The sequence below is a fragment of the Oryza sativa genome, chromosome 1 (genome assembly GCF_034140825.1).
Source record: "Oryza sativa Japonica Group chromosome 1, ASM3414082v1".
Classification (NCBI taxonomy): Eukaryota; Viridiplantae; Streptophyta; class Magnoliopsida; order Poales; family Poaceae; genus Oryza; species Oryza sativa.
The window spans coordinates 29,949,428-29,974,055 of NC_089035.1; the positions used below are offsets into that span (position 1 = coordinate 29,949,428).

Consider the following 24,628-nt stretch of genomic DNA (forward strand, 5'->3'; position numbering starts at 1 on the left):
GTCCGACAGGTGGGACCCACCTGTCAGCGACCGAACGCGCGCGCGCGGCGGCTGCGGACTGGGCCAGCTGGGCCGAGGAGAGAGAAGAGAGGTTTTGGGCCGACTTTCGGCCCAAAGCCAAAAGAGACTTTTTTTAAAACCTTTTTCAATTTAAATTATTCCTTAAATGCAATTCCATTTATTAAAAATACTTCCTTAGCTCAAATAAATCCCAGAAAAATCTAGGAATTATAGAATTAAGCAAAGTATTTAATGAAATTTTATCTGGCCCCATTTTATATTGGAATTTATTAATTAAAATTAGATTTTCTTTTCAAGACTTTTAAAATTATTTCTAAAAATTCCAATTAAACAACAATTTATATATTTTGAATTTTCAGGGTGTGACAACTATCGGGAAGCACTGATCGGGGCATTCGATATCCACAGGCTTATTAGCTACTAAATGGTAATTGGCACATACAATTTGTCCGGTTGCTTCTTGTGGCTTTTCGTAGGGGGTGGCTACCTGGCGACTGGTCGCGCCTGCCCCATCGCACGCGAGTACGCGACCCGCCCCCACTCCTCTATAGTCTCTATAGTACTAGTATAATATACTACTAGTAGTACTAGTATTACTATTACTACTACACTACTACTATCAGTACTAGTATTATTTATATAAAAAATATATTTTTATATGTATATATTGTTGATGTATAAAAAATATACACATATACAAACTTTGTATATGATGTGTACAAATTTTGTATACGACGTGCACAAACTTTGTATACGTACGTATTAAAAAATCGAAAAAACAAAAAAACATCACATATACAAACTTTGTATACGTACGTATATAAAGTTTGCACACATCATATATAAAGTTTGTATACGTACGTATATAAACTTTGTATAAGTATGTATGAACTTTATATACGTACGTATATAAACTAGTTTGTATACATATATATAAACTTTGTATATGTACGTATAAAAAGTTTGTATACGTATGTGTTAAAAAAACGAAAACATAAAAAACGGAAAGAAAAAACCGGGAAAAAAACCAGAAAAACCAAAACAGAAAGAGAACCCCAAAAAATAACGGAAAAACTAAAACAGACAGAGAAAAAAAAGGGAAAAAACCAAACAGAAAGAGAAACTGAATAAAACCGGAGAAAACCAAACAGAAAGAAAAACGAAAAAAAGGAAAATCCTCCCGTGCGGCGCGCCATCCACCGCGCCCTCTCCGCGCGCCACACTAGCGTTTTCGCTTTTCGTAAACCTGCTGCGCGAAATTGGGTTAGGCATTTGAAATAGAATAAAAAGTATACTTTGACTCCCTTAACTATTATTTGAGCATGATTCACGTCCTTGTCGACGTTTGATATCGTGACTACGGAATTTGCATAGTATGGAGATTGTTAGTACCAGGGTATATGCGAGATTGAGGTAAAAGAGATGGAGATAGGGATTTTATACAGGTTCGGGCCCCTTATCTGACAGGTAATAGCCCTACTCCTGTTGACCGAAGCCGGTGTTGCTCTTATTCATCATAATCACATCAGTACAATAATTAGGATAACTTATGTAGCCGTCGTTGACTTAGCGGCATGGATAACCAACACGTAGTCGATGACAGGGTAGTCATCCCTCAAGTCCGCACTCAGCGAGATCGGAGATAGCACTAGATCCCTCTTGTTGGCCTCTGCAGATACCATATTGGGTTTGTCTAGGCTTATCTCTGATATCGATATCCGGCGGCTTGTTTTGGCACATGTTAGCTTGTGAATCGTGTGTCGATATGTTGTTGTTGTTGCTTGTCCCATCTCCTCCTAGGGGGCTTGTATTTATACCCATAGGTGTCCCCTTGTCCAAGTAGAACTAGGGAGACCAATATGGATACAATCCGAGTAGTCCTGATAGTTTCCATATATAACTCTATTTGTCATTCCTTATCCGGAACTCCTTATGTATACGAGGTATGATTCCGTATAAGACATGGTATGTGGTGGGCCCTACCGAGCTTAGTCAACTACTATTAATTATGTGGTATCCATAACCATGACAGTCCTCCAACCACAAAACCGGAAATATTGACTCCTCCAACTATTAAACCGATGCAAACTATGTCCCTTGGTGATTTTGGCTAACGTGGCGCCTACGTGGCGGTCCCGACCGGGTTTTTGTCCTACGTGGCGCTTACGTTACGTAGCATTATTGTAATAAAACAAAAATAAAAAAATTGTGGGACCATATATCGTCCACACAAAAATGTATTGTGGGACCCACATGTCATCCTCCCTCTCCTTTCTTTCTTCCTAATCCTTCCTTCCTCTCTCCGCCCCACGCGGCCACACCAGCGCGCCCACAAGCTCGGCGGCACCGCCTCCCCGTCCCCCTCCCCCAATCCCCATCCCGCTCCCGCTCCCGCTCCCGCCCCCACCCCCGGCGACAGCCTCGGCCGCCGCCGCCGCCGCCACCACCTCCTCGTCCCCGTCATATCCTCCCCATGTCGCTTCCTGCCTCCCTCCGCCACCGACGCCTCCTCCTCCACGCAAAGGGCAGAGGTGGTTGCCGGCAGCGCCCCACTCCTATGTGCGTCGGCGCCGCCACCGCTCCTCCACAACACACGCGCGTCGGTGTAGCCGCCCAACCACCACCACTTGTCTTCCTCATGAATCGAACATCACATCGCTATCCCCATCCTATGCTCGCCCCATGTCGTCGCGTCCGCCTACGCTTCTGCCCCTGTGTTTCGTCTCCAAATCCCCACTCGCCGCCCCCGTCCCCGTGGACGCCCAAAGGGAAGAGAAGGGGGAGAGAGAGAGAAAAGGGAGAGGTAGGAAGGAGGAGGAAGAAGGAAGGAAAGGAGAGGGAGGGTGAAATGTGGGTCCCACATATTTTTTTTATTTTTATTTTATTATAATGCCAAGTAGGACAAAAACCCGGCCAAGACCGCCACATAGACGTCACATCAGCTAAAACCACCAAGAGACATAGTTTACACCGGTTTTGATTGTTAGAGGAGTTGATATATCCAGTTTTGTAGTTGGAGGATATGAATCATATTCAGGCGATAGTTGAGGGAATCGAAGTATACGTTTTCCTTTGAAATACTTCAGACCTTTGTTGGGCCTTCACTTCCCATGTTTGGACTCTCCCACAATTTGGGCCATATCAGATGGGCCCTGTATTAAGCCCAACAAGACCGTAGCCCACCACGCGCCGTGACGAGGGCCCCGGTTTGCTTAGCGACACGGCAACTACTACTAAATCGTGCGGGCCCACCTCGCAGTGTCCCAACTCACACGCACAATGCGACCGCGAAGCCGCCTCCGCTAATCCACCTATTTTTATTCTTCTCTCCCACCCCAAAATCCCCAAATCCCGACCCGATCAAAATCGAAGCTTCCGCCGAGTTCCCCGTCGCCGACTCGCCTGGATCGGCCCGCCGTCGAGCTCGCCCCCGACCATCCGCTCGATTGGAGGCCGGGGAGCTGCGTCTGGTGGTGAATCGCATCCGCCGCGGAGCGGTTCGATTTCGGCGGCGGATTTCGCGGGGGTAGAGGAGATCGAAGGGGGGCAGAGCAGCCATGAGCGAGGTGTTCGAGGGCTACGAGCGGCAGTACTGCGAGGTGTCCGCCTCCCTCTTCCGCAAGTGCACCACCGCCTCCGCCCTCGATGGAGGTAACCGACCGATCCCCTCTAGTCTAATCCCGATATGCCATCGAGATCTTACGCGGAGGAGTTTCCCCCTTTTCTTGGAGTACGACTAATCGGGTGTCCGATTTCTGCAGAGAAAAAGAAGCAGAAGCTGTCCGAGATTCAGTCCGGCGTGGAGGAGGCTGAGTCGCTGGTAAATATCGAACCCATTTCTTTGGGATCCCTAACCTGCATCATTATGAGGAGTACCATTCTAGTATTGACTTACATTCTGCGGTAGGTTAGCAGTTAAAAAAGGCTGGTGATTTTGATATGCGGATGCATACTTTTTAGTAGATACCTGCTATTTATAACGGTGTAAATGTATGTTTCATCTGGGGTACAGGTGCAGTATTTAACGTTTTATTTGTATGGGTTTGTGCATACAGATTCGGAAGATGGACCTGGAGGCGAGGAGCCTACAACCGAGCGTGAAGGCCGGTTTGCTTGCGAAGCTGAGGGAGTACAAATCTGACCTCAACAATCTCAAGAGTGAGCTTAAGAGGATCTCGGCGCCCAATGCAAGGCAGGCTACACGGGAGGAGCTCCTTGAGTCAGGCTTGGCTGACACTCTCGCGGTGAGCTCCATGATTTGTATTACTAGCTCAATTTGACCATATTGCAGATTTTAATAATTGGCAGCATCTAGTTTTGTTTGTCCATTGTGTTGCTGTAGTTTGTAGTTTTAATCTATATCACAATAGGTGTTTTACGTATATCACGGGCACAAACGACTGACAGGTAGCATTCATGAGCTCATAATCACTGATACTAGCTGTACTTATATTTTTTTAATTGTGATACTTGTTATTGGATGGTTAATTGAGGCTGAATTAATGGTGGTTGTTTTCTTTTTTTTTCCCCAAATCTGTACCATTTATGTATGTATCACTGACAATTTAATGGTTCTTAAGTTCTGTATTGGTATGTGATTAATAGTGTTATGCTGAACTTCAGTTAGAATAAGGTATTTAAATATTTTAATATTTGTGCAATCTGGATTTTAGTTTTTTCATTGTATTTAAAACCTTTAAACAATGAGAGCTTCATTTTGTAACATGTTCTTGCCACTCAAGGTTTTTCCTATATGTGTTTTTTGTGTCTGTTACATGGCAACGTTGTAATTCAGTAGGAGTGTATATCATCAGTTTATTTCCAGTTGTGGTTTATTTTCAGATCTGGACCCTTACTGTCACCATTATCAACTGTACTACAGATTTCACACAATCTCAATGAGTTCTCTGTAACTATTTTGTTTTGAAATTTCCTACATAATTTTCTCATTCATTTGTTAATGTGGACACAATTGACAGATGTGTATTATACAAGATATTTCCATTCTGATCTTCATGGTACAATTCTGTAGTCGCATGAGTAGTGAGAACTGTTTCTTGTCAAATTTGTGTGGTCCAATTTGGTCCTTGATGAATATCCGTTGTTCTGATTAAAAAAAAATGCTGATCTGTCAGGAGAATAGGAAATCGGAGTTAACACCCTCAGAAACTGTCCTTTCTACTTTCAGTAATCTGCTTAATGTTTTTGCGAAATGAATACATTATCCAGCCAATGTATTCCTGGATGTTGAAAAGCTTTTGGGAATGCTACCTTTGCATTCTTTGTCCGTCATATTTTTCTGCTGATATAATATCTTATATCATAATGCCTCAGCATTACATTGATTCTGATTTCTTAAACATTCTCTCAAAGTTAATGCCGTTTTTTCTTTTGTTGTTTTTCATGTTGTAACTGGGATTATTATGTAAATCAGGCGTCTACTGATCAGAGGGGAAGATTGATGATGACAACAGAAAGACTGAATCAGTCCAATGATAAGATTAAAGAGAGCCGAAGAACCATATTGGAGACAGAAGAACTTGGTGTGTCAATTCTTCAGGATCTTCATCAACAACGGCAGTCACTGCTGCACGCTCATACTACTGTACGTATTCTGTCATAACCTTTTTACACATTTATTGGATTTGCCTTCCTATTAATGTCATATTCATTCGTCTTCTGGGCATGTCTTATGTTTATTATTTGAACCATCCTGTGTTGTCTGGTTTTACAGGTAAATATGGCATAGGAATACTATTACTTAGGTTCTAGATTTGTTGCTTTGCTCTATCTTGGAGAATTGGCTTTTTAGCAAGTTAAGGTTGCCTTTTGCTTGGCTTTTAAAGTTGACCCAATTAATTCCTTGTTTGGTTTGGAGGTGATTCTACAATAGGTGTGGAATAAATCCTCTCCAATCCCTCCTCCCTCTTGGGGATTAACCGAACAAGGCCTAAAGGAACCTACCAACCACCACATCAAAAACCACTTACAAGTTAAAACAAAATATAAGTACTTCATTGTTTATACTCTTGAATGCAAAGAGCAAACAGTAGACGATGCATATGCATGCAAAGCCATGGTCGACGATTCATTGTTGAAGTGAATACTGGAAAATTCCTGTATAAAAAATGTGCTATCCAAAATATTTGCAGCAAGATTCACATCATTAACAGTAATAGATTTAGCTGCAAGCTAATGGCAACAGTAATCATGCAATGCAGTCTACTTATTTCATATATGTTAATGGCGTCATTTTTCTCACAGTTGCATGGGGTTGATGATAATGTTGGCAAGAGTAAAAAGATCCTGGCGGCAATGTCAAAGAGGATGGACAGGAACAAGTGGATCATTGGGGGGATAATTGCAGCTCTTGTTCTAGCCATCCTTCTCATACTGTACTTTAAGCTCGCTTATTGAGCTTGCTTTCTGGTAGGGTCTTCAAAGCAATTTCCGCTCAGTAAATGTGTGATAAAATAGTTGCCTGAATGTTGTACATTGGGCAACACATATCTCTGCAAGCACACACTTGTTTCCCCAAACTTATGGTATTTGTGTGGCTCATCGCCCATGTCATGTAATGTACAGTTAACGTGCACTCCAATATGTGAAATGTCTAAAAAGGGCTTAAAATGAAAGGTGACTCATTTATCCAAGTACTGCTTTCTGTTACACTAGAGGTATTGAATTCTATTCTGGTACACTATAGGGAGTGTGTATTCCTATACCTGAACTGATGTCACTGTTGACCATCCTATCATTGTGATTTGCCAGCGTTGGCCAGTTTGTTATCGTTGTCGACTTTGGTCGCATTAGATGCTTTCTGAATTATTGTGCAGTGTGTGGGGGCTCTTGTGCTGGTGTGCATGCGGAAGCTAGCGTAGACGATGCAGATCTGTCATCTGCGGTTGCAGGGCTAGGTTGTCTAGTAGGGGCAACACGATATGGCTGTATGCATGTATGTCATTGTTTGATTGGCCTCCCGTTTGGGCAATGGACGAGGTTGATGGTGATAGTCTCATGGTTGTAGTAAGCATTCGTCCAATGGAAGAGAAGTCGGTTTTACGAGTACTGCAGCAAGCCGATGATTGATGTACCGGCCGGGTTCATAGAAGGAAAGGCTTTGCTCTGTTGATCAGTTCGGAATTCCGGGATAAACTTAGCGAGCGGCATGGGAAGCAATAGCGCATCTCCAACAGCATCTTTTAACTCGGGCTCTCCAAACACCTATATAGCTAACTCTCTATCTAATTTGGCTAGTCAAACTAGTTAGTAACTCCAATGGACTATCCATCAACACTCTCCATTATGAATCTATAATAGTGGGACCTGTATGTCAGCCTCTAATACCCCTTCTTCCTCCTCTTTTCTCCCCTTTTTCTTCACCCACTTCTCTCCAATTCTTCTCCTCTCTTCTCTGCAGTGCGGCACCCACTTCAGTGCGGTGCGGGGATGGAGGCGGTGCCGGCAGGAGCGGCACGGGCGGCGGAGGATGACGTGAGCGGCATGGGGATGGAGGTGGGAGCGGCGCGGGCGGCATAGGCCAGTGGGAACGACAACTATGGTGCCTGCACCTCCCTCCCCTGCGAGCGGAGGACGACGCGAGTGGCGTGGGGATGGAGGCAGCGTCGGTGGTCGAGGACGCGAGCGGCACGGGCGGCGTAGGCCGGTGGGAGCGGCAACTATGGCGCCTGTGCCTCCCTGCTCCACTGCCTCCTTCCACGGCCGGTGACCTCCACCGCGGCGACGAAGCTCGAGCGCCACCCACATCTCTCTCTCTCTCTCTCTCTCTCTCTCTCTCTCTCTCTCTCTCCCTCTCGTTTTCTTCCTTGCGCTCGCGATGGAGCAGAGGTGCGGCGCGCAGCCACGGCTCAGCTGCGGGGAGGGCGAGCAGCGGCGCACCGCCGGGGACTCACCACTGGCGACGTAGAGGCGCGGCGGTCACACGATGCACGGCACGGCAACATCGAGCACGCGAGCTCCTCAGCATACGACGGCTCCCGACTTTCGGTGACGGAATTGCGTAGACACCACCACCTCACCCCGCCACCAGCTTCAGCCGAAGGAACCACGCGGTGGCGACGGGCGGCATTGGTGGATGCCAAAGAGGAGCTAGAGAGGAGATGGGGAGGAGGAATGTGTGGGGCCCACGGTTGGCTGGGCACTTTTGGCCCTTTTTTTTTTGACAAATTGACCCTTTTGGAAAACTTATTTCGAAACTAACCCCTGCCAAAAACTTCAACCAAAAATAGGCCGTCGCCTCAGCGCCAAACACATTGGCGCTGACGTTGGCCGTGTCAGCGCCAACGGGACTGGCGCTGACATTGTGCCACCGTGGCGGCCGGGCCGATCCCCAGCTGACGTGGCAGCTACCTCAGCGCCAACCGGACTGGCACTGAGGTGGGACTTGGCCGCAACCCCCCAGGCCCAGACCAGCAAGCCTTCTGGATGGCTTGCGGGCTGGGACCTCAGCGCCAGCCATAATGGCGCTGACCGTGGGACACTCAGCGCCAGCCCACCTGGCGCTGAGGTGGGACTTGGCCGCAACCCCCAAGGCCCAGACCAGCAAGCCTGCTGGATGGCTTGCGGGCTGGGACCTCAGCGCCAGCCATAATGGCGCTGACCGTGGGACACTCAGCGCCAGCACACCTGGCGCTGAGGTGGGACTTGGCCGCAACCCCCAAGGCCCAGACCAGCAAGCCTGCTGGATGGCTTGCGGGCTGGGACCTCAGCGCCAGCCATAATGGCGCTGACCGTGGGACACTCAGCGCCAGCCCACCTGGCGCTGAGGTGGGACTTGGCCGCCGTTTCGGCCGTGGCCCAGCCCAGCAAGCCTTCTGGATGGCTGGGCTGGGACCTGCGCTGAGCTGAGTTTGGACATGTCAGCGCCATTTAGCATGGCGCTGACGTCCCAGCCCTGCTAAACTTTAGCAAAACTTTGCACACAACAGAGGCAAACATCAAATCACAGAAATTTACAGGCAGTAATATATCCAGAGAACCATACAAAACATACATCCATCCATCAATCCCAACATCATTCCATACATCCATAGAATGCATCAATACATCCATATATGAAGTCCATATATATAAGAAATAAAAACATCCCATCGATCCTCGTCTATACATCCAGTCGAGTCCATACATCCAGTCCATACATCCATCGAACCATGCATCAAGTCCATCCATCTATCCATCCATCCATTGAACCATGCACTCACCTCCTCCTACCTCTAGTGCGAGGACGAGGCACGTCGGGGGTGTACCTCCAGTCCTGCGAAGGAGCCCGCCGGCGTCGTGGTCGAGACGGGCCGGGCTGCGAGATATCCGGCTGTGACGACTCTGGTGCGTCCTCTAGCTGCGAGGGACCGAGCTCATCCGCCTCCTCTTCTCTGTCCTCATCCCCTTCTTCCTCCTCATCTCCTTCCTCCGCCTCTTTGTCTTGCTCGCCCTCCTCGTCACCCACCTCCCCTTCTTCATCCCCCTCTTGGTGGGCATGAGCATGTTCGACCACATCAGTCGACCTGCAGCCGAGCCTTGCTGCCAACTTCCGACATCGCTGCCGTAGTCTCTGCATAAAAAATAATCCATGTTAAGTTATCGCTTTTGGAAGAAAACACCGTAGTTTCATCTCTTTCCAACGATTACCTGTAGGGCGTTGCGGAGGGTGCCGCCCTCTCCTTCGGAGCCAGGAGCCGTGCCTAGCGCCACTCCCGCGTCGTTGACGGTCCGCAAGAGCTCTCGAGCCTGTAGGATTGAAATGAAGTAAGTCACAACATATATGGCATTGAAATGAAATAATATACAACATTAATGCTAGAAACTAACCACTCTGTCGCGAACAGGTCCCGTCTCGACCGTGGTACCTAGACGGGTACGAGTATCGTACTCGTTCTGCTCCTCAACATCCTCGGGGTCATCCGCTATGTCGGCTAGTGTCCAAGCCGGACGTAGGACAAGACGGTAGGTCCTGTGGAGCCACGCCAAGTACAAGTCGAACTCCGTCCCGTTGTGCTGACCCTGGTCTGGTACTCCATTCTCCTCGAACTTCTCCCATTGCGTGATATGATCCTGATGGTAGTAAGCCCAATCAGTCACCTTCTTGTTCTTCCGACGGTCCACCCTGCACGTATGCAAAATGTCCAACTCAAATATGTAGTAAATGTTGAAGTGACTGATTGGGCAAGCAAAATAAATTGTTAAGTGAAATTACTAACTTGTGTAGGTCGATACTCGTGGAGAAACGGTGCGGGATTGTTTGAAGCCTCCCGAATTGCCGCATCACGCGGTGCCACATCTGGAACTCCACTGCATAGAAGCAGATCAGTGGGCACCGTAAGGTCTTCAACGCATCCTCTATATGGCACATGGGATTCAGTTCTAGCTCGAGCACTTCCTGTGCCTGATATGGCATCCACACCACCTGCAGCAACAAAAATAAAACACATTGAAGCACATTTAGTACTATATAGTAAGAAACCATCTTCATGTGTGATAGAACCCCGAATAGCTTACATGTTCTGGCTGTAGGTAGTCCATCTCGTTTGTGTAGTGGTAGTACGCCAAATTCCTGCGGCCTACTACTGGAGATGGGACCGATTCCCACAGGTGAGCTACAGTGGGACGTCGGTCTGCATCCTGGTGCGGCCAAGCCTGATGGGTCCTCCACATGGGCCGACCAACTGGAAGCCTCATCCACATCCAAACCTGCGTCACATACGTTAGCTTCCAACATGTTAGCAAGAAATTGAAATGTTATGAAACATAACATGCGTGAACTTACCTGTAGCAACCAAACACAGCCTGCTAGGTTCGCGTCCCCGCCTTGCCTTCGGCAAGCATCACAGAGTTGCCGGTACAACCAGGCTAGGGCAGCCGACCCCCAGCTGAAGGTACCCGCCTCGTCCCAGTCCGCGAGCAACGGCAGCCACATCCAAGAAGCCATGTTTCCACCAGAGTCAGGGAACAGAATACTTCCGAAGATGTACAGCACGTACGCCCTGCAGTATCGCTGTACTATAGCCTCGTCTGCCTCAGCGGGACACTGACCGAAGTTGGCTCGCAACCAACTCAAAGGAACCCCTGATGTCTTCGTCTGCCTCTGACCATCAGGTGCCACTGGAGGCTCCAGACCAAGGTACTCCTCGACCCTCTCCCTCCAGTTCCCCGACGCTGTGTCACCTGTAACCGGAAATTAAATGGAATCATTAGTAATTGCAAAAAAATTAACAAATGAATACGAAGACTCGTTAGTAATTCCCTGACGCTGTGTCACCTGTGACCGCCTGACCCCGGATAGGAAGACCCAGGATCATGGCGACGTCCTCCAGAGTGACCGTCAGCTCCCCGCACGGTAGGTGGAAGGTGTGTGTCTCTGGACGCCACCGGTCCACTAGGGCCGTCAGAGCAGCGGCGTTGTACAGAGGCACCGGTCGCTGCGCCATGGTCACGAACGCCAAGAGCTTCGCCCGCCGTAGGTACGGGACGTACCGGTCGTCGAACAGTATGTGCGCCGTGTGACCTCTGACTCGAAGGGTCTTCAAGCGCTGCATCAATAGACAAACATAATAACATAAAGTTAGCGACAATATATCATATACAAGGGTTGTGGAAAATACATCATGCAACTAGGAACTTTAATTTTGGGATTGAGCAAGAAAACTGAAAAGAAGATCTATGTGTTTACATGCTCTGCTTTGAGGCTCCTGAACTTTGATTTGAGATATCTCTATGATGGATGATCTATCTATACAAACTAAAATCAAAGAAGAAAAAATAAATTCGATCATAAAAAAAATGGAATATTGTTGATGCTAACCTCTCCGCTGGCAATCTGTGGGGCCCGGTGCTTCTCCTCGTAGAAATCCTCCAACCCCGGAAAGTGCTCCATCCTGCAAATGAAAATGGAATCATTAGTAATTGAAAAAATATTAAATGGAAAAATCACAATGAGAACGGAAAGGAGGACAACAGAAAGTAAACATTGATGCAACAATATGAACTTAGCAAATGAATGTCATCCAATCCCACCTGTGTGCTACCCTCACCACCTCCCCCCGTCCTACGGCGCTTTTTCGGTCGATCCTTAGACTTGTCTCGCTTCGGGCACCTAGTTTTCTTATGGCCTAGTTCGTGGCATAGCGAGCATCTATTTTGCATGACTGGCTCTGAATTTGTATTGTTCGGCTTTTGTGACCGTCGGTTGGCTGAGCCTTTGTATGCTTTGTCCATATCGTTCTTGAACCTTCTTGTCCTTCTTCTTCCTCGTGTGTTGTTCTTTAACGACAAGTCGGGCACGAAGAACTCTCCATCATAACTTGGCCACTGCGATGGATCTAGGTAAGGTTCAAACCTAGGGGAGTACGAGTCCTGCACAGCCTTATTGGAAGCTTCATAACACATTCGGGGGGCCACCTCCACATCCAAACCTCGCAACTTACAAACGGTTATCATGTGGGAGCATGGCAAGTGATGGAGCTGAGGGAACTGACAACTACATGTGTTATCTCTCGCAACCACGACGTAGTGACGTCCACCCCATTGAACCCCAGCCGCCGTGACTCCGCCTTGCTCGCTGACCTCATACTTCATCGAAGGGAAATCAAAACATGCTGCTCTTTGCCCCAAGGTTCGTCTTTGCTGCTCCTCCAAAATGTCCTTAACTTTTGTGGGCCACTTCTTTCCACACAGGATATCTACAGTTGCCTCTTTGTGTCTATCGACAAACCAACTATTGCACTTCGAAAATGTGTATGCCACAATAGCTGTAACCGGCAGTTTCCGAATGCCTCTCAATACATTATTGAAACTCTCGTCCATATTACTAGTCATGATGCTATGACGACGCCCGTTGGTATCAAATGCTCTTGCCCATTTGACCTTAAGTGGCATATGGTCTTCTAGCCACTTCTTTGGCCTCTCTCCGACCACACCCATGAGGCGTTTTATCTCATCTAGGAACAATGCTTTCTCATTTATTTGACATATGCGCTCAAGATCTTTCATCTGATCAGTCGTAGCTCCAGCTGTGTAGAAGTTAGCACAGAAGTGCCTCATGCACCACCTGTGGTGAATGGTTAGGTGATGAGGCATGATGTGGATGATGGAGTTCAAAATGCCAGGGTGTCTATCAGAAATTATACACACTTCTCTATTAGGACCGATCAACTTGTTTCTCAACATGTTGATGAACCACTCCCAGTTGGATGTATTCTCCTTCTCTACCAGAGCAAACGCCAAGGGAACAAGATGTAACCCGGCGTCGACCCCTATTGCCGTGAGCAATGTACCTTGGTATTTACCGGTTAAGAAAGTGCCATCAATTGCTAGCACCGGCCTCAAGTGCTTGAATGCTTCTATGGACTGGCCAAATATCCAATATGCACGTCCAAATACTCGCCTCTGTACTCCATCCACCATCCTGGACTTCTCGGGATGAGCCTCAACACGGAAATGCATGGTAGGGTTCTTTGCTTTGATGGCACGCATCAGTGTAGGCAAGCGAACATACGCCTCGTCCCAATCTCCCCAAATGACCTTCATAGCAACTTGCTTAGCACGCCATGCTTTGCCATACGTAGGCCGATAGTGCCATATTTGCTCAACTGCCTCGACAATCGCTGCTGGAGATAAAGTTGGTTCAGCTCGCACAAATGCCTGTAACCTGTTTCCAATAAACCTTGAAGTAAGTTGCAAATGCTTGCCGGTTACTTCCGCACTACAGCATGTGTGGTCTTCGCCCACCCTAGTCACCCGCCACCTATCTCCTCCACTCTTCCTTGCATTAATCTGCCATTTGCAATGGCGATCGAGACAAGCCACAGTATACTTTACTGACGCGTTAGATTCCTTCACATGGTACGGCCGGTGGACACGGATAGAATAACTCTGTAGCCATATTTTCAGATCATCCATCGATCGAAACTCCAACCCCTTCCTTGGTTCATCACACATTGGTTCGAAGGCACCGTCATATTGTGGATCCCCATCAGCAATTGCTAGCCCAGATCTGGTAAGATCCTCGAATTGTGTTATTTCCGAGTTTCTACCCACCAGTTTCGCAAACACAGTCCTTTCATGCTCTGACATCTTACGCACTGGACGATCATCATCGGAGTCGGAAGCGGACTCATCCAATTCATCCTCTGTATCATACTCCAACCAGCCTGGGTTCAATCCACTGCGTATCATAGCCTCCTCACACTCCTCTCGGGTATAGAATTTCAGCCTAGCCAACTCCCTTAGGCCCATACTTACATTCTTAGCATTCGCTTCTTCCTCAGGCAACTCCACATCATCTCCTACCTCCCGACCATCCTCAACATCTCCTTCCTCTCTTACCGGCACATTCTCCTCCACATTAACTTCCTCCCTTAACGGCACATTGTCCTCTGCATGTACTTCTTCCCTTAACGGCACATTCTCCTCTGCATGTACTTCCTCCCTTACCGGGTCATTCTCTTCCCTGACCTCCACATCCGCCATATCATTTACTCCCTCGCCCCCCTCCACGTCTTCCTCAATCAATTCTTCCTTCCTACTACACCTCTCCGACAGTTCGTGACAGTTAATGGGTGATTCTATGAGTGGACTTTCATTAAGGTCTATAAGTTCTTTCTTCCCTATCCTACCATCTTTCTTCCATGCATACACCTCAAGAGATTTGAAATGTGACCCCAATACTATATCTATATATGTTTGCCATTCGATCTCTCCATTCAAGTCTAACATAAATTTATGTGACATGACACCGCCGCCCACATCGTATCTCCCTTGCATACCAACCGACTCATCATTCCAATCCAATTCATGCTTGATGCGAGACATTAACTCCTCAAAGGTAGGCTTCGCAAAAAACACTAATTGTCTAACTGTCATTCCCTCAAATTGGCTTCCATGTGTACTTTCATCTACCACACAACCACCATAATGAAGCCGGACCAATCTATCCATCTACAATTTTTAACCCATGCATAAACATTAATTACTTGAAAATAATATGTAATTACCATTGCAATACCAATACTTCAAAAGCTAACAACATGTCTAATTTTCCAATAAATAAGTACATTACTCAAATACTACACATTATTGATAAAAAAAAAACTCTACTCCTACAAATTACCTACCCTTCACCACACATCAACCCCTTTCAAACCCTCTCAATCACCACAAATCCATCCCACATCCTAGGCCATCACCACACATCCATCTCCCATCAAACCCTAGTGCATCACCAAACATCCATCCCAAATATATTTTGTCAAATGTATCAATAACAACCAAATGGATAAAGATATGCCACTTCCACACTTCATCCCCACCCATATTATCCATCTAATAATCCATCCTTAGCCAACTATTATCAAACCACGTCTACAACCAAAACAATGCAAAATATCCAATAAAACTTTGGGGAACTTAGGGTTTATAGAGGGGTTTACCTTCTCTTCCGATCCCAAACTCAATGCCGCACAAATCACCTTCGATTAGAGAGGTTTTTGGGGGAGATTGGGCGAGGAGAATGCGGTGGCGACCGAACCCTAGGCGGGCGGCTGGGGAAAAAACGGAGGAAGAACTGGCTGGGGCGGCCTCGGCCGGGCTCTAAGTAGCCAAGGTCAGCGCCAACTTACTTGGCGCTGAGGTTGGGCACCTCAACGCCGAAGCGGTTGGCGCTGAGGTAGCTGCCACGTCAGCTAGGGGATCGGCCCGGCCGCCACGGTGGCACAATGTCAGCGCCAGTCCCGTTGGCGCTGACACGGCCAACCTCAGCGCCAATGCGCTTGGCGCTGAGCCGACGGCCTAGTTTTGGTTGAAGTTTATGGCAGGGGTTAGTTTCGAATTAAGTTTTTGAAAAGGGTCAATTTGTCAAAAAAACGGCACTTTTGGCTAGCTAAATTTGGCTAGTGGAGGGAATGTTTTGGCCAGACATATGGCTTAGCCATCCAGTTGGAGAGGCTGTTGGAGAATATTTTTTTAGCTAAAATAGCTAAAATTTAGCTTCGAGAATTAGAATGGAGAGGCTGTTGAAGATGCTCTTAGGCAACAGATGCGGCAGTATATGATCCATCCGAATCATCTCATCCAATCCAACGGCGCACAAGAGACCACAACACTATAGGCTGATGGTCTGCAGCCTCTTTTTTTTTTTTAATCATGATGGCCAATGGCATATATACCCTTCCTCAATCATTCGGAGATAGGATAGGACGATATGATGAGCACAGCCATTCCCCAATTTTCCACGGGCCACGGCCTTATTGTCCGGAGGTCAGCCGCGCTCCGCTATCCACGTACGTGAGCATTGCGCCATTGCACATCTATCTATCTGCTCTCCAAGACCTCGAAGGCTCGCGCTGACCTGACGTTCGAGCGGCGCGCTGAATCACTACGTATAACCAACTAACCACTGTGATCCAACCGCCGGGAAGCGAGGGAGGAAACGGAAACGCGCGCGAGCGCGTCGCGTGCGTCACGGACGGTTCCTGATCGAATTGATTGGCAACCATAACGTCCCCGACCGATCGATCGAGCTTAGCCCGGACTCTCGTGTAGAACCGGTCAATCCGCAGGCTGGCTATTGCCGATCTGCCACTAGCTCGTGCGGTGAGGTTTGGCACGAGGCCTAGCGGTGGACAAAAGCAGCTGGCTATCTATTGTACCTGCTCTCGCAGCCTTCGTGCCCGGTTCCCAATCTATTCAGAGTCCCGAGGGCTGAGCTCAGGATGACAAAGCGAACGAACGCCGGTCACCGACCGTTTGACCCTATCCTACGCCGCCGTGGAGATCCTGACGACTTTAACCACGAACCAATCAAAACCTGCGTGTTACTACTTACTACCTCCGTCCCAAAATAAGTGCAGCCGTAGATATTCGTGCCTAACGTTTGACTGTCCGTATTATTTAAAAATTTTGTGAAAATATTGAAAATATTTAGTCACACATAAAATACTATTCATGTTTTATCATCTAATAGCAATAAAAATACTAATCATAAAAAATTTTCAAATAAAACGAACGGTCAAACGTTGAACGTGAATAGTGCAAAACTGCACTTATTTTGAGACGGAGGGAGTAATTACTACTACTATGCATTATGTTGATATCTATATTCTAGAATCTGGATACATGGCTGACAACTAAGGTCGTGTTTTTTAAGAGGGTTGGAAATCTTTTCTACTCGGCACGCAGAATAAACAGAAAGGTACCATGGTCTATTTCTAAACAACTTTTATATAGTAACATTTTTGCAAAAAAAAAAACGTGTTATTGAACGGTTTGGGAAATGTACGTGCGCACAACAACTAGAAAGTAGAAGTTGAAAAACAAAACAGAAGAGTACACCCTTAACCATGAACCGAAATAAAACCTGAGCTCTGAATAGTGTGACTTAATTTGATAGTACCATTCTGGAAAATATGGGGAGAAACGTTTTTGGTCCCTGGCCTTGTCCATTAATTATTGCCGGCCGTCCTGTACATGCGTCGTCATCAAACGGCCTAGCTAGTCTGCTACTGCAATCAGGAAGCTAGCAGCGCCATGAAAGCTGCAAGGAAGAAAGAACTCGTACTCGATCGCGTTTTATATATTCTCTTCACACTCGTAGTCCACGTACGCCTTTGACCGAGCTAGATCAGGCGATCACACGCCGGTTGATTTGGATGATGCACGTACGCACCGGAACTGACGGACCGATCGATGGATCGAGTTTGTTTGTTACAACCGGGACAAGCGAGACACGACGAGAAAAGTCGCGAGCTCTCAATCTCGTGAGAAACGGAGCGTTTGACAAATTAGATTCCTCCTGGGAATAATTGATCAGGAAGGGAACTGAATAATAATACAATACACTAAAAGTCAATTATGTTGCCACCAACATGGATGGTCCTTAAATAAATTCCATGCCTATATCCCGTGGTGTACTTTGCTTCCTGTTTGTTATTGTGAATTTTGGACCGAATTAAGGTCGTGGGTACGTGGTCCAGGTTTAATAAATAGTAGCTTGTTGTTCTTTGTATTTTCCAGGCATGTGCAATCCCCATGTGCATACTCGATCGATAGCTCGCTTCAAGATTGCCGGTTTTATTCAGCAGTCCAGATGCAAGTTTGACGCTCCATAGAACTGATGATCAACATTCAACAGAGCTCAAAGGCTGTGCTTTTTTAGGGGTTGGAAACCCCTCCCTTCTCACGCAAAAACAAAGCGATAACGAAACAATAGATTCATAATTAATAATTAATCAAGTATTAGCTATAAAATTTTGAAATGAATTAATACGATTTTTTTAAAAAAAAACTTGTCCATAGAAACTTTTTTTAAAAAACGCATTGTTTAACAGTTTGGGAAACCAACCATAATTTACCATGTCTACACTGCCTTTGACAATTGTTTGATTGTAGTCTTAGGCTGTGTTCTTACCACAGGTTTCCTAACTCATCTCTCTCTTTTTTGCGCGCACGCTTTTCAAACTACTAAACGGTGTTTTTTTTAAAAAAAAAGTTTCTATATGAAAGTTGCTTAAAAAATCATATTGGTCCATTTTTTAAAAAAAAGAAGTTTAGCTACTACTTAATTATGGTAATATTTTTTTAAGACTTACTATGGTGTACAGAGAATTTGATCGTCTCAACTTAATAAGCCAAATGCGGCAGTATGTTTATAAATGATATATAACAAGTTTAACTGGTTAGGTTACACATGGTGGAATCAGCTCACCAGGATTCAAGTTATAAACTTGACATGGTTACTTGCATTTACGGCTCATTACTCTTTCGGTGGTAGGCAATGTACCTGTCAATAGCAAGACACCCATGGTGACTTCCTCAATCAACCCAGTCTTCCGGAGGTCCTCATATCGGGTCAGTCGACAACGAGGCGTCTGTGGTGACTTCGTCAATCTCAAGATATGCCGGCCTAGTCGATAACGAGGCGCCCGTGGTGACTTCGTCGATCTTAAGATATACCGCCCTCGTCTTCCGGAGGTGCTATAGGGGTAGGGTGATTTCACCATGCTGGCCCGCCCGTGGTGACTTCATCGATTTTAAGATTTACCGGCCTCATCTTCTGGAGGTGCTTATAGGGGTAGGGTGATTTCGTCAATCTCAATATATGCCGATCTAATCTTTAGTCGACAACGGCCATGGTGACTTCGTCAATCTCAAATATACCGGCCTAGTCTTCTGGAGATGCTTATTTAGGGTAGGATGATTTTGTTAATATTAAGATATACCAGCCCAGTCTTTTAGAAATGCTCATAGAAATAGGTGTATGTGTGCGTGTTACGACGCTTGTGTTTCTATGTAAAAAGTATGGTTGATAATAAAACACGTCTTTAGTTTAGACTATCAGAAGATAAAATACAATTCGTGCGCGCATGTGAGAGGAGGGGAGGGGAACGAGGGCGCTGGCAGAGGAAGGAGGCGGCTTTTCGGGGGGGTGTTCTTATCAAGGCGCACGCTCCATGTCGTCGACACGAGTCCAGGGGAGGGGATAGAGAGAGACGTCAGGAGGAGCGCATACTTGTAGTAGATCATAGCTGCATGCCGTGTCAGTACGTCCTCGCATGGGGCGTTCAGGTTCTTCAGCCCCAAAGCTACCCGCGAGGGAAGAAAGGGAATGTCTTTTGGCCACCGCGCCGCGCGCCGCATCGGTCGCCCCGCCGCCGGGACGGCGCGCGCGGCATGCAGCCCAACCGAAGCAGCCGCTGCACGCGGCCGCGCAGCACGTACGAGTACACCGGTACACGCTGCTCGCCTGACTGCGTGCGTGCGTGTGCGGCCATTCGCGCGCTCCTGCGCTCCTGCGCTAGCTGCGACCTGAGGCCCGAAAGCGTCGTCCCCCTGCAAAAAGCGCGTGCTGCTGATGCCAGCCGCTGCACCGCGGCTAGGGGCATTCTCGGTTTCTCTCTCATGGCGGATAGGCGCACACTGCTCAAAGAATTTTGATTCCGGGACACGAAAGGGAAAGCGAAAACACGCAGGAATAAACGGAACAAGGCCGGCCCGCACGGCGGCACGGCACACGCAAAAGCTACTACCGCGGCTACAGAATGTGTCTGTGTGTGTGTGTGTGACTGTGAACAACCCCCACATTACAAAAGTAGTAAGAAAAAACATAGGGAAAATATGAGAAAACAGGGCACGTTTCGGACCAGACACTGAAAAACATAGGAAACCTCATCGATTTGTAACTCAATTTTCTAATTTAAGTATACTGTTTCTACATGGAAACATGTGGAAAATACCTAAGGATTGTGTAACACTGTTGTGCTGACCATATCCTCCGTTCGATCACAGTTCGTCCACTGTTCCTCTGCTGTGTTCGTCAACTTTTTCTTTCTTTGGTCCAAGCAAGGCAAGAGGCCGGAGGAGACCAAGCTAGTGTGAGATAGAAAAAGTATGTGTCCGGATTCGGGATTCCCATGACTAGCTTATTAGCTTGGGCTCCTTAATCATGGAGTGTTTGCCATGATTCTACTATTATTCTAGCTACATCATGCACCGTTGCATGAGTATTGACTAGTAGTACTACTTCACCGACCTGCAGCTTTTACTGACGACGAAGGCTGTGAAATGTGAATGATAGTAGATCCATGCATGCATGCAGAACTGCAAAGTGCCTAGGGTTTTCCCCTGCTCGTTGCATGCAGTGCATCGATGGTCATTTGCAAGGAGGAAAGGGGTGCTTAGCAAAAGGCCCTTTCCGTGTTAATTTAATCCCAAACTTTTTATCATCAGCATGCAGAAAGCCTGCCCCATCATACAGATATATAGATAAGATAAAAAGAAGGGATATTTATTCATAGATAGATGGATAGAGAGGCATAGTATAGCATCTAGCTAAGAAGATAGCTCCTCTTTGGTCTAAAAAAGTATATAAGCCTTTACATCTCTATTTCTCTTTTGCACTTGGAATAATTGAGATTTCGTTGCGTTGACACAAAAGCTGAGAGGAAAAGCGTTTTATCATGCCCAAAATCGGAAGCACAAAGATTCACCACTACTGCACAAGCATGAACAGCCCAAGATTTGCAGCCTCATGACATGATGCACCCAATGATACATATATGGAGAGATCGAATCAGCTACAGTAGCTTAGTAAGTGACAGCACAATTGACACACTTGCATGCGCAATATCGAGTTATATATGAACAGCTCAATTAGCACTTCGTCCCTGAAACCTTAGGTTGATTAAGAACGACAATCGATTCACTTAATTATACTCTAACACAGTAACTCTAAAAATGGAGGCGGGGTAAACATATGTGAAATAGAAACGAAGCTTAAGGACGGTTAATTAATTATATTATCTTATATATAGTGTCTCGTTGCGCAACAACCATACAAATCTGAATATCCATGTACTAGTTACTCGATCCACGTCTATATACTTTCGAGTGGCGATAAACTCACTCAGTTCATGCATAAATAAATTAAGAAAAAAAAGAAAGCTAAAAATCTTCACTCGCAAATTGCTCGTCCAGGCCACTCTTTTCCATTATTGAACCACATGTTTTCCTCTATCAGATGGCACCCGTTTTTTTTTTTTGAACGAACCATCAGATGGCCCCTTTAATTTGATGTAACTTCTCACTCCATGCAGCTGATCCGCCAGCGGAAGATTATAAATCTAAATCTTGCACAAGAACATGACCACGAACTAAATCAGCATGCACTCCACCACTAATTAAGACTCCAATTATGTGCCGTGTGTACGTACACTGATCACCACCAAGCCTAGAAACAGTAGAAAACAGCAGCATGTTACTACATGTATATAGACGACGAGACCACGCGTACGTTGTGCGTATCAAGTACTTGTGCTAGCCACAGTGCTACAACAGTTTCGTTGCATTTCCAGCATTAGAATTTGCGTAGCCAGCTGAAATGGTGTTGTTATTTGCTGCGAATCCGAGGAATCCATGGTGATTATTGCTGCTGTTGATGTTGCCGCTGTAATACTGCTGCGGTAACTTGGACGTGGTGGTGGTGGTGCCTAGGGTTTCCAGCTTTTGGACCTGGGACTTGAGGAACTTGAGGTAGCTGGCCGCCTCGTCGAGCATGGACGCCGTGTCCATCTTGTTGCCGCCGGGGACCAGCTTCTGCAGGACGCGGAGGCGGTCGCTGACGCGCTCCCGCCGGAGACGCGCCGCCACCGTCTGCGGGTCGCTCGAGATGCGCACGTTCTTGCGGCGGGGCTTGTCGGCGGCGGCCTCCGTGCCGAGGTGGACGGGGCGCATGGCCGCCGCCCGGTAGATCATCTCCTTCACCTGCGCCATGGCTTCCATGTCAGGCTCGTACCCGGCGGTGGTGGCGCCCGCGTGGTGGTGGTGCGGCTGGTGGCCGAAGGTGATGCTTGTTGCTGACGTGGAAGCCCTCCGCTTCGCGGCGACGGCGCCGGTGGTGGGGCGTGGGCACGGCGCCAGCGGTGGCGCTGCGGCTGCGGCTGCTATGCCGGCGGGGTGGTGGTGGTCGTCGTATAGCTTTCGCTTGGGGTGGAGCGACTGTGTGGCTGCGGACATGGTGGACGTCGGCGACACCACCTCGGCGTCGTAGCCACCGCCGCCGCCGCTGTAGTTATTCGACTCGCCGGAGGAGATGTTGCCGCCGGTGGTGCCGCTGTAGCTGGACAGCATGGCGCCGTTCGACACGGCCCCGCCGTCGCTCCCGTCGCAGGCGGCGCCCCCGAGCTGATTCCGGGAGAAGGCGAGCGCCGCGTCGAGGAGGCCGTCGTCGTGCGCGCCGCCGGCGCCCTCGGCGACAGACGCAAACACGTCCCCCGAGCACAGCAACCCCAACGGGTCTCCAGCCACGGCGCCAAATCCCGAGGTACCCTGCAGACACCCGCCGCCGTCGCCGCCGCCGACGCCACCGTCGCACTGGAGCTGGGCGCCGAAGCACGCGCCCAGGAACGCGTCGTCCAGCTCGAACGGCCGCCCGCACCCCACCGAGCGCGGCAAGTAGATGTCGTCGTGGTGCATCAGCTGCCCGCCGCCGGCCCAGCCGAAGGTCTCCATCGCCGCGCCGCCGCAAGAATCACCAAACCACTGGCTTGTCTGTCTGGCTCACGGATTCTCGACGTACGACGACGCGACAAAACCGCGCACACTGCACGCAGAAAACGGAATTGAAGCGTGAGCGCTCCAGGGAATCCTCAGCCAAACGAATCACACGACCGATCAATCAGACACCGATCAAGACGAGCAATTAATCTCTCTAGATAATTACAAGAAGAGCGCGCGCATGCGTGATCGATGGAATTACAAATCCGTAATCAGCATCAAGAAACAGTGGCGCTGGTGAGCGGCATTGATGTTCAGACAGGGACGGGAGAGGAAGATGTCTCGAGCCTCATAATTACACTGTCCGTATCCGCTTCGCTCTACAGTTCATCTTATTACACCAAGAGCTAGTTAGATCTGATACACTGTTAGCGCAAATCAAAGCTAGTGTGTGGTCGATCTGCCAGCTTAACTGAACGAGCGGATGCTTATGTAACTTGCAGGCTGTGCGTTGCACATCTTTGTCGTTTGTTAACTGACACGCCCGGGCAACGACGTCAGTTATTCTGTTCCTACATAGTAGTGCTACTTAAATAGGTTGTTTCGAGAGTATGGATTACTTCTAATTAGGTAACTTCGAGCGTGAAATTCTGCATGCATGAAATCTCATGTCGAGAAAACTACTGTATCGAAATAGTATGCATATACAGGGAACAGGATATCTCCTCTGTTCATACCTACAGCTCGGTACGGATGGCTGATGGCGAGCCCCCAGAGACCAGAGTGAAACAAACGGAAGGCAGCTTCGGCGCTTTGCCGGTCGGATCGGAGCGCGGCTTGAAATCAAGCTCAATGTTAACTCCGCCGGCCGGAGAGCACCTTCGACGACGGCGAGTCGGCGACCGGCCGGAGCCTCAAGAGGGCCAAAATTGATCTGAACACGCAACAGAAGTAGAGTTCAAGAACCAATTAAACTAAAAGCTACAGATAGAAGAAGATTGTAGAGAGGTAGCTATCTATATAGTATTAGATCAGTACTACTTCTACATATTACTAGTGGTGTATATGCTATTACACAGTGGTTAGCTAGCTAGCAATACACACATACATACATACAGCTGTATAATAGTAGAGCTACCTGTACGTACTGTCTTGCTGAGGCTGTGAGGCAGCAGGGCAGCAGAAGATTGATTGATTGATCAATCAGTCAGCTGTGGTTCCTGTGGTTCTTGTCCCAGCCAGGCGCCGGCCTTGCTTCCAGGAAGCTAGCTTGCTGCTTAGCTCTAATTGACCAAGCAACAAAGCAAGGGGCACAGCAGGGAGAGGAGAGAAGCTAGAGAGGAGGAGACAGTACAGATCATGTATCTGGGATGAGGGATATGATGGTCCTCATGTTCATGGCTTCTCCTACACCTGTGAGCTGTGTGAGAATATATAGAGCTAGTAACTGTCTCTCTCTCTCTCTCCCCCTCCCTCTTGAGAAAGAGCGAGAGAGTAGTAGACTAGTAGTAATGGAAGAAGGTTTCTCACTCTCTCTCTCTCTAGCTTTCTCTGTTCCTGTGGGGTTGCTCGCTAGTGAAAAAGACGATGATGAGTGGGCGGCACA

At 47.7% G+C, this 24,628-nt stretch overlaps 4 protein-coding genes across 8 annotated transcripts; 1 reads left to right on the forward strand and 3 right to left on the reverse strand.

Moving 5' to 3' along the window:
• The first annotated feature begins 3,330 nt into the window (after positions 1 to 3,330).
• LOC4327678 (vesicle transport v-SNARE 13) lies at positions 3,331 to 6,674 on the forward strand. Its single transcript, XM_015766359.3, has 5 exons — positions 3,331 to 3,672; positions 3,783 to 3,841; positions 4,077 to 4,265; positions 5,456 to 5,626; positions 6,286 to 6,674. Exons 1-5 carry the CDS (start codon positions 3,579 to 3,581, stop codon positions 6,436 to 6,438), a joined length of 666 nt encoding a protein of 221 aa, XP_015621845.1. The 5' UTR covers positions 3,331 to 3,578; the 3' UTR covers positions 6,439 to 6,674.
• Positions 6,675 to 9,085: 2,411 nt separating this feature from the next.
• Positions 9,086 to 12,165, reverse strand: LOC107281503 (protein MAIN-LIKE 1-like). Of its 2 annotated transcripts, none has more exons than XM_026020398.2 (9): positions 12,052 to 12,165; positions 11,840 to 11,912; positions 11,297 to 11,567; positions 10,805 to 11,202; positions 10,537 to 10,728; positions 10,239 to 10,444; positions 9,850 to 10,144; positions 9,670 to 9,768; positions 9,086 to 9,592 (listed from the first exon to the last, which is right to left on the reverse strand). In XM_026020398.2, exons 2-9 carry the CDS (start codon positions 11,909 to 11,911, stop codon positions 9,239 to 9,241), a joined length of 1,887 nt encoding a protein of 628 aa, XP_025876183.1. In that variant the 5' UTR covers position 11,912; positions 12,052 to 12,165; the 3' UTR covers positions 9,086 to 9,238. The 2 variants fall into 2 exon arrangements, with proteins under 2 accessions (XP_025876183.1, XP_015645410.2); XM_015789924.3 differs by lacking the exon at positions 12,052 to 12,165 and adding an exon at positions 11,708 to 11,767 and having other exon boundaries at positions 11,840 to 11,915.
• Positions 11,965 to 14,982, reverse strand: LOC136355482 (uncharacterized). Its single transcript, XM_066308090.1, has one exon. It carries the CDS (start codon positions 14,971 to 14,973, stop codon positions 11,965 to 11,967), a length of 3,009 nt encoding a protein of 1,002 aa, XP_066164187.1. The 5' UTR covers positions 14,974 to 14,982.
• A 6,688-nt stretch (positions 14,983 to 21,670) lies between these two features.
• Positions 21,671 to 24,601, reverse strand: LOC4327679 (transcription factor LATE FLOWERING-like). Of its 4 annotated transcripts, none has more exons than XR_010738881.1 (3): positions 24,161 to 24,601; positions 23,760 to 23,956; positions 21,671 to 21,757 (listed from the first exon to the last, which is right to left on the reverse strand). XR_010738881.1 is itself a non-coding variant. In XM_015773858.3 (3 exons), exon 3 carries the CDS (start codon positions 23,035 to 23,037, stop codon positions 21,856 to 21,858), a length of 1,182 nt encoding a protein of 393 aa, XP_015629344.1. In that variant the 5' UTR covers positions 23,038 to 23,128; positions 23,760 to 23,956; positions 24,171 to 24,488; the 3' UTR covers positions 21,671 to 21,855. The 4 variants fall into 4 exon arrangements, 2 of the variants coding, with proteins under 2 accessions (XP_015629344.1, XP_015629328.1); XM_015773858.3 differs by having other exon boundaries at positions 21,671 to 23,128; positions 24,171 to 24,488; XM_015773842.3 differs by having other exon boundaries at positions 21,671 to 23,128; positions 24,161 to 24,482.
• Positions 24,602 to 24,628: the final 27 nt, after the last annotated feature.